The 14,732-nt window shown below is 45.4% G+C and overlaps 1 protein-coding gene across 3 annotated transcripts in view; it reads right to left on the bottom strand.

Moving 5' to 3' along the window:
* The window catches only part of PRICKLE2 (prickle planar cell polarity protein 2), a 254,775-nt gene that overhangs the window by 224,581 nt on the left and 15,462 nt on the right, over positions 1-14,732 (bottom strand). For all 3 annotated transcript variants that reach the window (XR_005774187.1, XM_040407100.1, XM_040407101.1), the window contains exon 2: positions 13,157-13,242. Coding sequence is in view for 2 of the 3 variants with exons in the window: in XM_040407100.1 (XP_040263034.1) it covers positions 13,157-13,242 (86 nt within the window). In the remaining variant the exon portion in view is untranslated. The remainder of the gene's footprint in view (positions 1-13,156; positions 13,243-14,732) is intronic.

The following is a 14,732-nucleotide window of genomic DNA, read 5'->3' as shown; positions in this document are numbered from 1 at the left end:
CAGGCCGACATCTTATAAACACTGGTTCGTCTTACAAGACTAATCTCGGCAAGCTCCCCAAGAAAGCTGGAGCTTCAAAAAGGTAGAAAGCAATAAGTTCTCTTGGATGACATTAAGACACTTTTGGGGTTTGGAACTAATGAGAGGGGTTTACAAGATGGCAACCCTCTACAACAGGGATGGCCAACCTGAGGCTCTCCAGCTGTTGCAAAACTACAACTCCCAGCATGCCCAGACTGCCTACAGGTATGAGCCTACAGCAGGGCATGGTGGGAGTTGTAGTTTTACAACAGCTGGAGAGCTGCAGGTTGGCCATGTCTGGTCTACAACATAGAAAGTCTGCATTTTGTCAGCCATGATCAGGTCTCCTTAGGATACTCTAGGTGGGTACAGCCATACTGTATTAGGAAATGAGCTTCAATATGGCCTCTCCATTCCCAGTGCACCCAAAAGTTTACTTCGGCCAGGCACCATTCTAGACTTACAAGGCAGAATCTGTCACCTGCAACATATAAAGGTCAGAAGGAACCTTAAAGGTGTTGTCCTAGTGTTTAATACTGATGCTCAGGTCATTGTGATCGTTGTGGGTCTGACGCCCGACACTCCCAACGATCAGCTGTCTGAAGAGGCTGGGGTGCTCCAATGAGCCCTGCGGCCTCTTAACAAGCACAGTGCCGTCCATTGAACAGTGGCTGTCCTTGGTATTGCAGCTCAACTCCAATGGCACTAAGCTGCACCTACACCATGTGAGTGATCAACGTGACATCACTGGCCTAGGAAGAGGCCGCAACGCTCACAGGTGAGGGTGCTAGGAGTCAGACCACCGCCGATCAGATATTGATGACCTATCCTAAACACTCAGAAACTCCCTTTAAGGCCTCCTGCACAAGAACGTGTGCTGCCCGTGCCCGTTCTGCAGACCGCAAATTGCGGTCCCCAATGCACGGGCACCGACCGCGGGCCAGCCGCATACGGATTGCGACCCCATTCACTTGAATGGGGTCCGCGATCCATCCGTTCCGCAAAAAGTTCTATCTTTTTGCGGAATAGAAGTAGGGAATGGAACACCACGAAAGAACTCCACCGTGCTTCTGTAGTGTTCCGTTCTTCCGTTCTGCATCTCCGGATTTGCGGACCCATTCAAGTGAATGGGTCTGCATCCGTGATGCAGAATGCACACGGAAAGGTGCCCATGTATTGCGGATCTGCATATGCGGTCTGCAATATGGCAACGGGACACCTAAGGTCGTGTGCAGGAGGCGTAAGGCAGAGGTTGGTCTAATTCCTATTCATCCCAACTCCCTCATACACATGCACACTCAGCTCATCCGAGCATGCTTGTATTCTCAATAGGGAGTAAGCAACTGCTAGACACCTCTGACAGCAGCTTATCTCCTGTGAGCTCAAAGGATCGGGTATGTTGCAGTCCAACCTTCTCTCACTAACATGTTCTGTTGGGACGTCCCCACACATACTAAAAGGCCAGACGGTCATGCTATAATCATTGTCACGTTTGGCTGATGCCCACCTTTAGCTGCAGCACCGATCCGTCTATTCCGCACCCAAAAGCATCAAATTATGCCAGCACTGGACGCCACCAGCATTTTTAGGGAATGTAGTTCTGTGAAGTGCAATACGGCTTTGCTATTTTATGCTCTTTTTCTCCACTGAAGTCAAGGGAAGGAAAGACTCAAAGGCCACAACTCCATGTTTTTAACCCGCAAAATAGACCTCTACTTATTTGGTTTAAAATGGGCGTTTCTAGGAGCTGCTTAAACTACCAGTATCAGGGTGAGGCAGTATGGACGAGCTGGTAAAGACGTGCATGGAGGGATTGGAGAGGGCGGTTAACGTCAGGTCCTCCATCTTCATTTTCTGTAGGTCCTCTACCCTTATCCTACACCCTTGTCTTTGTCTATCAGTCCCATAAAAGGTATGATTAGTAGTGGTGACAACTTTTGAAATTTCTAAAAAGGCCGGGGTTAAAGTGGATTGAAATTTCGCAAATATTTTTTTCCGAACGATACCCTCTGACTACCAGGGAAACAATTCATGACAATAACGGCTGCTCCACATAAGCACATGGGGTATTTATATTACAGATATATTAGTTCCACATGTTTCTATAGGTAGTCCTCATTATGCGGATGGAGTCCCATTTCGAGGTGATGTCACTACATTACCAAGCATCTTATTACCGAAACCCTATGGGACGTTGGTTGAGCAGAGGTAAAAAAAAAAACAGAAACCTTACCGAGCTATTATGTAAGTGACATCCTAATTCATCAGTCAAGAACACAAGAGACAGCGACGGGTTAACTACTGGTTAAGCCAAAATAATGTTTAACTCCGTCAGACGATCTGGAGCTGGGCTGGTCTCTCTGCTGGAAGCTTTTTAAGCCAACAATAGGATTTTTTTTTAGGAAAAGGTGGGGCTGACTTCTTTCATTTCCTTCAATTGAGAAAAGCCGTATCAAACCCTAGGACAAGTTTGGGAAGTTATTCTAAAAAGTGCTGACAGACGAAGACTTTAGAAATATCCCAAAGTGAAGCTCTTTGGTTTGGAGCCACTTAAAGTAGCACTACCACAAACATTTGTATTCTCTGACCTGTTAAAAAGGTACATGATGTAAACTGTAGTGAAGGTATCCTTCTTACCAGTGACGGTACTTTTGAGTTATAACCTCTCTTCTGATCCTCAGCTGTGTCATGTGACCAGCACTCTGATCGCCAACTTACACAGGACAGGAAGTCAGTTTCCATACACCGCTCCATACATAACAAGTCTCCATACACCGCTCCATACATAACAAGTCTCCATACACCGCTCCATACATAACAAGTCTCCATACACCGCTCCATTCATAACAAGTCTCCATACACCGCTCTATACATAATAAAGGTCCATACACCGCTCTATACATAATAAGTCTCCATACACCGCTCTATACATAATAAAGGTCCATACACCGCTCTATACATAATAAGTCTCCATACACCGCTTCATACATAATAAGTCCCCATACACCGCTCCATACATAAGTCTCCATACACCGCTCTATACATAATAAGGGTCCATACACCGCTCCATACATAACAAGTCTCCATACACCGCTCTATACATAATAAGGGTCCATACACCGCTCCATACATAACAAGTCTCCATACACCGATCCATACATAATAAGGGCCATACACCACTCCATACATACCGCTCCATACATAACAAGTCTCCATACACCGCTCTATACATAATAAGGGTCCATACACCGCTCCATACATAAGTCTCCATACACCGCTCTATACATAATGAGTCTCCATACACCGCTCTATACATAATAAGGGTCCATACACCGCTCCATACATAAGTCTCCATACACCGCTCCATACATAATAAGTTCCCATATACCGCTCTATACATAATAAGTCTCCATACACCGCTCCATACATAATAAGTCCCCATACACCGCTCCATACATAAGTCTCCATACACCGCTCCATAGATAATAAGTCCCCATACACCGCTCCATACATAATAAGTCTCCATACACCGCTCGATACATAAGTCTCCATACACCGCTCTATACATAATAAGGGTCCATACACCGCTCCATACATAACAAGTCTCCATACACCGCTCTATACATAATAAGGGTCCATACACCGCTCCATACATAAGTCTCCATACACCGCTCCATACATAACAAGTCTCCATACACCGCTCCATACATAATAAGTCTCCATATACCGCTCTATACATAATAAGTCTCCATACACCGCTCCATACATAATAAGTCCCCATACACCGCTCCATACACCGCTCCATACATAACAAGTCTCCATACACCGCTCTATACATAATAAGGGTCCATACACCGCTCTATACATAATAAGGGTCCATACACCGCTCCATACATAACAAGTCTCCATACACCGCTCCATACATAATAAGGCTCCATACACCGCTCCATAGATAATAAGTCTCCATACACCGCTCTATACATAATAAGGGTCCATACACCGCTCCATACATAACAAGTCTCCATACACCGCTCCATACATAACAAGTCTCCATACACCGCTCCATACATAACAAGTCTCCATACACCGCTCTATACATAATAAGGCTCCATACATAATAAGTCTCCATACACCGCTCCATACATAACAAGTCTCCATACACCGCTCTATACATAATAAGGCTCCATACATAATAAGTCCCCATACACCGCTCCATACATAATAAGGCTCCATACATAATAAGTCTCCATACACCGCTCGATACATAAAAAGTCTCCATACACCGCTCCATACATAATAAGTCCCCATACACCGCTCTATACATAATAAGGCTCCATACACCGCTCCATAGATAATAAGTCTCCATACACCGCTCTATACATAATAAGGGTCCATACACCGCTCCATACATAACAAGTCTCCATACACCGCTCCATACATAACAAGTCTCCATACACCGCTCCATACATAACAAGTCTCCATACACCGCTCTATACATAATAAGGGTCCATACACCGCTCCATACATAAGTCTCCATACACCGCTCTATACATAATGAGTCTCCATACACCGCTCCATACATAAAAAGTCTCCATACACCGCTCCATACATAATAAGTCCCCATACACCGCTCTATACATAATAAGGCTCCATACACCGCTCCATAGATAATAAGTCTCCATACACCGCTCTATACATAATAAGGGTCCATACACCGCTCCATACATAACAAGTCTCCATACACCGCTCCATACATAACAAGTCTCCATACACCGCTCCATACATAACAAGTCTCCATACACCGCTCTATACATAATAAGGGTCCATACACCGCTCCATACATAAGTCTCCATACACCGCTCTATACATAATAAGGGTCCATACACCGCTCCATACATAAGTCTCCATACATAATAAGTTCCCATACACCGCTCTATACATAATAAGTCTCCATACACCGCTCCATACATAATAAGTCCCCATACACCGCTCCATACATAAGTCTCCATACACCGCTCCATACATAATAAGGCTCCATACATAATAAGTCTCCATACACCGCTCGATACATAAAAAGTCTCCATACACCGCTCCATACATAATAAGTCCCCATACACCGCTCTATACATAATAAGGCTCCATACATAATAAGTCTCCATACACCGCTCCATACATAACAAGTCTCCATACACCGCTCTATACATAATAAGGCTCCATACATAATAAGTCCCCATACACCGCTCCATACATAATAAGGCTCCATACATAATAAGTCTCCATACACCGCTCGATACATAAAAAGTCTCCATACACCGCTCCATACATAATAAGTCCCCATACACCGCTCTATACATAATAAGGCTCCATACATAATAAGTCCCCATACACCGCTCCATACATAAGTCTCCATACACCGCTCCATAGATAATAAGTCCCCATACACCGCTCTATACATAATAAGGCTCCATACATAATAAGTCTCCATACACCGCTCGATACATAAAAAGTCTCCATACACCGCTCGATACATAAAAAGTCTCCATACACCGCTCGATACATAATAAGTCTCCATACACCGCTCCATACATAATAAGGCTCCATACACCGCTCCATACATAACAAGTCCATACACCGCTCCATACATAATAAGTCTCCATACACCGCTCCATACATAATAAGCCTTCATACATAAGTCCCCATACACAGCTCCATACATAAGTCCCCATACACCGCTGCTTCTCTTCAATGAGAACCTGTTCTGAAGAAAAACCCTAAATCTGAAGGCACACAAAGGTACAGAAGGGGGCGCAGTTCTGTGAGTGCTCTCTTACAGCACCATACAAATGCCTTATGCACCTAACGGTATGAGAAATCGCTCTCGATAGGCCCAGCACTACATGGTTGACCTTGTGTTTCTGTATAATGTTCAAATGAGTTTCAAATATAGAAACCAGTTTTGCCCCCATGGATGCAATTCTCCATTCACTTCTTTGGGGGAAAATTGGCGACCATAGGATATCAGATCATGTTTTATCGAGGAGTAGATAGAATAGATAAAAAAAAAAAACTAAATTCAAATATATGGGAGTCCAAAGAGGTAATGAAATCTACTGCCTTATATCAATGACGCTGGGCGTCTAAATACGCGTCCGTGCATAATGACCGCCTGCGTCAACGTTGCAGTGACAGAAAAGAGAGGGGTCGCAGGGGCTCTTCCTGCAGATGCGGTTGGAGGGCTAATTCCAGCAATTGCATTACAAGGAATTGCTTGTCAAGCAATTTTCTGGCCAGTGCATCCCTTTAAAGCTCCGTCTCCTTGCAGGGAACACTCGTCGTTCATTAGCACAGTAACAATATCTAATTATGCGATGTGCTACATACCTGAACTGGATTACAGCCTCGGAGGCTTCATTACACTGACTATAAATTAATGATCCACACAATGTTCTACATATCCAGAAACAAAGAAGAAGCAGGAGGCCCCCATCATCGAGAACCCATCTCCTCTTTACAGGAACATGCTGGAACATTTGTATCTCACTGAAATTAATATAATTAGTGAGCTCTTTCTGAGGCTGCTCCAAAAAAGAATATGCACCAGGGACTGTATGAATCCTGGCAGTGTTCAGAACGTCTTACCTCACCGCCCATATGCTGCATTACAGCTTATTAATCAACGTGTGCAGTCAACCGAGTCACATAGAAAACATATTAAAGTGTAGGCGTCGTTTCCTCGGCAAACGAAGCCATGTTGTTGGCTATGCGAACTACAGATAAAATAAAAATAATTCAGCCCAGTGCACAAGAGTGGAGGAATTTGAGATTGGTTGGTTGCTATGCAGACACTGTCCCTAGCAACCAGTCTGTCGCAAGCATCCAGGTCTTCATCTCCAGAGGTAGAAAGGCTTGGCAGCATTAAATCAGACTTTCCTCTTACTGCCCCATTAATCATATATTTTTTATTAATTCCGTTTAGACGGAGAACCAGTCACGGTCATCATCAGGAGATCTGTTATGGTCAGCCCGCCATGAGTTGGAGCAGATTGTACAATGCGAATGGGTGGCCGTAGACTGGAAACCAGCTCGATACCAAAAGGGACCCACCCGATTTTTTTGTTTGTAGGACGCCCCCAGTGTCCCCTAAATGGACAAATTACCCTTTGATTTCATCACAGTGCAACTCCTATGTTAAGCTAAAGAGTGGAGGAACTTGAGAAACGTTGGTTGCTATATTTTTACTGTACATGGTAACCGGTCTGTCCCGAAATATTCAGATCTTCTCGCGGATAATGGAGCAGAGATGGGGCAAGGAGGTGTGACGCCACTATATCAGACTTTCCTCTTCTTCATAAAAAAAAAACTAAATTTAGGTGAAGAACTGCAAGTCTTGCCCCAAAAACAGTGTTTTGAGGAGTTCCAAAGCTTTATTTTTTTAAATGTTGGTAGGTATGTATACGTTCAGTCAGTGATAAGATGCTGCTCGTCAGGAGATGTGTGATGTAGATGTCAAAATGGTCAACCGGTGTGAATGACTTAGACAAGACCCATCCCATATATTGCCACCAGGAGTTACACAGGACAAGTCAGAGAGAAATAGAAGGTAAAAACGGATGGAAAAGTAAGATATTGTGCAACGTAGAGAATATATGAGATGCCGACAACCTTCTATTCTATGGAACCAGATGATGTTTATTCATGGTGACAGGTGCACGCTCAGGAATTCTTGTCGGCTTTGCTACATAAATAGACCCTTTATGTGAACCTTCACAGTCTTAGACCCCAGAGACTCTGCAAATACTTGTAACTGTACAACTATAATATCTAGACACAGCAGGAAGATACTCCGGGACTCATGGACGGCAATTGGTGCAAACTGTGGCACTTCCATTTTGCAACCTGCTATAAAAAAAAGGCTGGAATTTAGGGAATGGCTCTATGGCATTTCTGCGGTGATTTGCGCAGTCCTTGGAAAATTCGTTCCATCTTGTAAGAACCAGTACTATTATAGTTCTTCGGGTAAGGCTAGGGCTATATGGAGGCTGATCGTTGTCTATGGTGCGGAGGCAAAAAAAAAAAAAAAAAAGAGGAGCAGGGGCACTTGCCGGAAAAGGAGTACAAGCCGGTGATGCAGGTGTTCGTAGGTGAAAGAATAAACTTCTTTTGGCAACGCGTTTCGTCCCTCGACTTTGTCAGGCCACTTACTGTTCCAGAGCCAGCAGCTGCCCCCTCCAACTTACGACATGCTCCATCACAGAGCCTGGTTGGCACAACCAATTGAGGTAATCCTCTGTGTATTGCCCCGCCTGGTGCCCTTCTCTGCTCTATCGGAGCGCTCTTGTCCTTTTTTCTCCGTCACCCTTGTCTATGGTGCTGGTACTCTATAACCAAATAGCTGAAAGAGAGCTCCGCAACAGGTCACCTGACGAAGGCTCATGGTCAGAGCCGGTACGATGGCACCGTAATACGGATTTACAGGCAATCCACGCGCCGCTGTGCTGCGCCTCTATAAGGTGCTGTATTCTCTTCTACAAAATATATGCCCAACTCTTCTGAAATGTCTGGAAGGCTCCTGAGAACGGGGAGACCTCTCAGCCCTGGCATCCATGAACACATTCAGAGTCAGTGTAAAGAAGCATGGCCTGAAAAAAACGGGGCATGATTGTGGCCAAAAAAAAAAGTCAGCGCCATGACCGCTTTATACATTTTGCCAAGTATGTCCTAGAAGCAATGATTTAAGGGGAGGATAACACATAATGCAGAATGTGATGGAACAATGTCAGAATGTCCTTTCCTCCCCGCTTCTGTACGAATCCAAGAAAGTGACTCCATAAGAAATTGCAATGAAGTCAGTGCTTTGTAGCTACAGCCAAAAAACTGAAAATCACTGACAACCGTCACCTCAGAACTGTGCATCATGGACGCCTGTACATCTGAAACCTCTAAAATTATTACATTTGGGGCATTTATGGCATATCGACAATATATGCCATAAAGGCCTCGTAGTTGGGGTCCCACCTCTGACACTCACCTATCCAGAGAATGGGAGTCTTGTGATCTCCCTTTTATTGATTCATGGGGACCTCAGCACCGATATTCACCATTAAAATCAATGGATAAGTGGCCCTGCTTCCACTGAAGTCTGTGGCAGTTACGGAAAGCACCATGGACCATCCAAATTTTATTCAATCCAATGAGTATGGTGAACTCAATATGACATTTAAATTTAAAGGAATTTTCTGGAATCGCTATGCTCATGTCGTTGCTTACCTCATGTATATCTTCCCAAAGCTTTTTTTTTTTCAATCTCTCCTGACCCATTTTCACCATGTAAATCAATCCCTCTGGTTTGTTTCCATCTTGTATGTAGCACTTCCTGTTGCTGTATCCAACCAAACCCATGATGCACCTCTTCTTTCTCTGCCACAGCTCCAGCCCCGCCCCTAGCAACGCCCAGCTAGTTTATAGCTCCTCCCACCAAGCTAGTTACATAGACACTCCCCTATCACTGCCCCACCCATGGACATAACATCATAGGAGATAAGAAAGAGCTGCATGGACATGGTCATGTGACCACATAAAGGTAGAAGAAATACATTACAAAATTACAGCTGCCTTCATAAATTATTATTTTAAAGGATTTTTATGCAAACTGAAAAAAAACTTTTTAAAGGGGTTGATCACTTTTTGGGAAATTTTTGGCAACCCCCCAGCCCCCTTCCTTCCTGGGCAGACCTGCAAAAGGAAGCATACTTACCTCTGGATCCCGACTCCTTTGCTTCCCTGCCAAAGCTGCCTCACTCAAGTCCTTCGCTGTCAACACCATCTTTAACACTGCTACAGCCAATCACTGGCCTCAGTGGCGACCTGTCTCCCTCGTGTCACGTGACCAGTTGTCCTCACGGCCAGTAATTGCCTGCAGTAGAATCAAAGCGGATGTTTACAGCGATGGAGGCAGCCAGGGACAGTGAGCGACAAAGCCAGGACCCGGCGGGGAGCAAGTATGCTTCCTTTTTGCAGGTCTGGCCAGGAGGGGTATGCCAAAACACCCCCAAAAGGTGGCCAACCTCTTTAATCTTTTAGTAAGATGGTTTTATATTGTTGGTTTTGTTACTGTTACTTTAATTCACCGTCACATTTTCTTCATTGATCCTACAGCAGCATGCGCAGCTCCTGAACTTTTCTGCCGTGATTTATCCCATAGACTGCCATTCCCATTGCTGCACTGCTTGCCAATGCCAGTTGCTCCAAGAACACTTCTTTGCTCTTAATCCTGGCATATATAACTCTCAACAAACACGGTAATAAACTTACGAAAATTAGAAAATGCCACATTTCACACAGTTCCATAGTGCTTGCACCATTGTGGTGCTGACCTGTCAATCATTGATAGAACCAGCAGGGATTTATAGGAATAAAATACAAGGTAGGGTACATTCACACAACCGCGGGGGCCCATGTTGCGGACCGCAAACTGCGGGTCTGCATAACACATGCCCCGGCTGTGTGAACAAATCGCGGTGCGGACCCACTGACTTCAATGGGTCTGCAATCCACAACATGCAGCGAAAGATAGGACATGGACCAGAAGCACACAGAAACACTCGGAAGCCCTTCAGTGGGCTTCTGGGTCCATGCCTCCGCGGTGGAAAAGATAGGACATGTCCTATCTTTTTCCCCATCGATGCAGAGTTCACACAGCCAGTGCCCCGTTTTTTGTGGACCCATGGTCTGAGGTACCACGGTCGTGTGAATTTACCCCCCCCACACACACACAAAACTATATATCAATCTGCTCAGCTCCTCCTGCTCTATAACATGCTGCCTGCAGTTCAGACAACATGTATAAGGTTCCCTTTGTGCATTTCCCTTTATGCATTCTACCATTTTAACAATTTATAGATAGATTTACTAAATACCTTAGTAGCACAGTAGTAATTATTTAAAATTCATTGAAATACAGTATGTCACCCACAGACTCTCACTGTAAAAAACACATACACTATGCAATATACATAAAAGGGGTTATGCCATGATTGAGCAGACATCATATAGTACATGACAAGCACTTTCTAACAAACCAGCCCTGCACCTCACATGGATCCAGAGATCTCCCCATTCATTGATTGAATTGTTCTGCTAGATTAATTTCAGGTTGGCATCTCAGGGGGTGAGTCCTATCTAATGCAGCTCTGTCCCTATCACAGCTCAGGACGGGTCCTTTCTCAGGGGATGTGTCCTTTTTGCTGCAGTGCTTTCCCTATCACAGCTCAGGACAGGTCCTTTCTCAGGGGATGTGTCCTTTCTACTGCTGCTCTCTCCCTGTAACTATCACAGCTTCTAACAGAAGATATAGCTGTGGCAGTTGATAATTTAAACTGAGAGAGTGCAACCACCTCAGTGAGGTGTTATGGTGTGGTTCACTGTGACATGTGTGGTGCCGTGCAGGCTGGCTGCACGCCTTTTGCGTACTGGCTGCGGGTGCTTCCGTGTCTGTTCTGGTTGCCTGTGACCTGCTTGTATGACGTCCCGGAGGTCTGCCTTGGACCCCCGGCACGTGACAGAATGCAAAACCTGAAACCACTCTGTTCCTGTATCTGTGTTCAGTATAGCTTAGCAGAGCTGTTTCTGCGTCTGAGAGCCTAGCAGAGGTTATCTGCGTCTGTTTACCTGTACCTGTGTTCTGGTCTTGACCTTCGGTAAGAGGGTGTCAGCATGTTCTGCCTGTCCTGTTTGGCGTTCATGTCGTCCTCTGGAGGGAGGGCAGAGGGGGAGGTAATGTCACGGGGCTGTTCACAGTGACATGTGTTGCCATGCAGGCTGGCTGCATGCCTTTTGCGTACTGGCTGCGGGTGCTTCCGTGCAGGCTAGTTGCTTTTGGCTTCGTGCTGGCTGCGGTATCTTATGTGAACCCACCCGTGTACGTGTGTATCCCTTTGACTGTATCTGTATTTCTGTTCCTGTGTTCTGTATCAGTGTATGCTGGTTGCCAGGGGCAACGTCCGGTTCTGTTCCTGTGTATCTGTAATCCGGTGCTAATGGAGTTAACTTCCCTTGTCTGCTGTGTGTCTTCCCAGGTGCCTCGTTACCCAGCTATATAGTCCTGTGAGCTGTGGTTCTGGGGGTCAGTTCTGTTTTGTCTGTCAGTTTGTTCCGTTCAGTCTGTCCTGAGTCCTGTCTGGGCTGCTAGGTGTGCACCTCACTTCTGTTCCGGGGGTTTTCTGTTACCCTTCGGCGTGGTGTCACCTGGTTTTGCATTGTTAGTCTCTGTTAGTCTGTACCTGCTCTGTTCTGGTGTATTTGATTGTCCTGATCTGTTCCTGCTCTGTATGATGTTTTTTGTTCCTGTTCTGTTCCACGTTTTCGCCTAGCAGTGTGTATCTGCCTCTGAGCGCCTAGCAGTGCATAACTGTGTCCGTTATCTGTTTCTGCCCTGTATGTTTGTTTCATGTCTCCTCTGTAGGGGGTTCCTGGCTTCCCCGGAGGGGGAATCGCTAACCTGTTTGTATCTCTGGTTCTGTTTGTCGGTCCCGCGGGAGGTTTCACCAGCCTGTTCCTGGCAGGTAGGGGCCAAGCATTCCGGGACCTTCCTGGAGGTGCGACCAGTGGGGCTCACTGGCTCCGCCCTCCAGGTGTTGCGGTGGTCCTCCGGTACTCTTGGTCCAGTGGTATTGTTTCCTTTTCTGTTTACCTGCTTTTCTGTCACGTCTGTTCTAGTTGCCTGTGGCCTGCTTGTATGACGTCCCGGAGGTCTGCCTTGGTACCCCGGCACGTGACATGACGTGGGCGGCGAAATAAGGAAAAGAACAAACAGCAGGTGGCGCTATACAGATACATTTTATTAAATAGCTTACTGGTTAGGCTAAATTTTTAAGTACATGCAATTACAAAAGTATTCAGATCCAGGTGCTGGTTTAAAAAATGTAGAATATTTTCATGGCACAACCCCTTTAACTTATGTATGCCCCTGCATAAGTGTCCTTTCAGCCACCGTTGGTTGAATGGAGCCCTGTGGGTATTTTTGGTGTATACACCAGAACCTTACAGTAAGTCCAATTATTTTGGCTTACAGCATACAATAAAGGCGCTGGTTCTGGTTTCCATCTTAAAAGCTCTGAGTAAAAGAAACTTTTCTTACCTCCACTGATGTAAGGCCAGTCCAGGACAGCGGTCACCACAGGCATTGCATGGTTGCCCTCGCTCCGGCTCAGCAAAGGTTGTAGTCTGTTAATGGGAAATACAAACAATTACAGGGGGAAGAAAAGAATTGCGGGGTTTATTTTTACAGGGAGATTAGACTAAATGTTTAGTAATGCTAATTTAATTCAATCAGTGGCTAAATATCACATCAAAGAGGATAGCAGCATGACAGGAGTGTGCTGATTATGTAGGAGGCAGTGACCTGCAGATAGAGCAAACTTGCATTCTAAGGCCACTCACTTCATGCCATCATATTAACATAAAAACCTACACAGACGACCTATGAGGGCCACATATATTGATTAAATCACAACCTATAACACTATGTGCATACCCAGATCACCAAAGAAATTGGAACAACACAATAAAACACATATAATGGAGTCTTACATCATTGGGTGGAGTAAAACAGGTATAAAAGAGGAACACAGGGGGGAAGGGACCGATAAATGTCAATACATATAGGGGAAGCAGCAAATGTAATTAAATACAGAAGTGTAAACGTTGCCCCAAGTTAGTAACAGAAAATGAAGGAAATAGATACTACAGCAGGCAAAGAGCCTAGTAAAGTACATAGCAGCAGTAGTGCCTCAGGTAGTCCAGGAACCACATATAATAGCTCATTCAATTGTAAACAAGCGTATTAACGGTCACCTCACCCATCCAGTGTCCCTCACTTACCCCACGCGTTTCGCCAAATTATAATAATTCCCACTGGATTGGGGGTCCCACTGAAAGCCCGAACTTCCCCTTTTTCCCTCGAAATGCATCCCCGATTTCCCCTGAGCTGAAGGCCACGGCCAGGAACAGTTGCTCAGAAAGGTGGGCGAGCATGCACGGATTGGGTGCATATATCGCTAGGATATGCCACCAATGACAGGTAGGTGCGGGTCCCAGAGTGTGACCCCCAAAGTATGGCGTGCTTAATATGCACGCCATGCTCACCCTTCACTATGGGAGTTCTGAAAACAGCCAACCGAGCGCACTCGACTATTTCCGGAACTCCCATAGAAGTAAATGAAGAGCGCACAGCGCAAGCGCATCCACCTCTCCATTCACCTCTATGGGAGCTCCAGAAATAGAGTCAACTCCTTTAACTGTCTATGGCACTGACGAAGACAGCCAAGTACAACGCCCGGATATATTCATGCTGTCCAAGGAGGAGCAAGGACCATGCTGAACCGCCACATCATTCAACTCGTCCTGATCATGGCCTTGCAGGTCAGAAATGAAGGTCGCGGGACCCCCATTCGGGAAGTCAGTGGGGTTCCTGGCTGTCGTGGATAGAGGATAACTTACCTGGAATACCCCTTTAAAGAAGGAAGGTAAGAAGATAAGGTGGAGATACATGGTAAGTTGTCTGTTGTAGCACGGTATCCCACAGCATCCTTTTAATGCCTTACAAGAATGCGCTCCACTCTACGAAGAAGCTTGGCTCCCCAAAGGGCTGGCATTCGGTCTATGTGACATGCTTAGTGAATGCGCGTACAGATGCCATGACTAAGTCCATTAAA

The sequence above is a fragment of the Bufo bufo genome, chromosome 9, assembly GCF_905171765.1.
Source record: "Bufo bufo chromosome 9, aBufBuf1.1, whole genome shotgun sequence".
Taxonomy (NCBI): Eukaryota; Metazoa; Chordata; class Amphibia; order Anura; family Bufonidae; genus Bufo; species Bufo bufo.
This window is presented reverse-complemented; position numbering and strand designations above follow the sequence as displayed.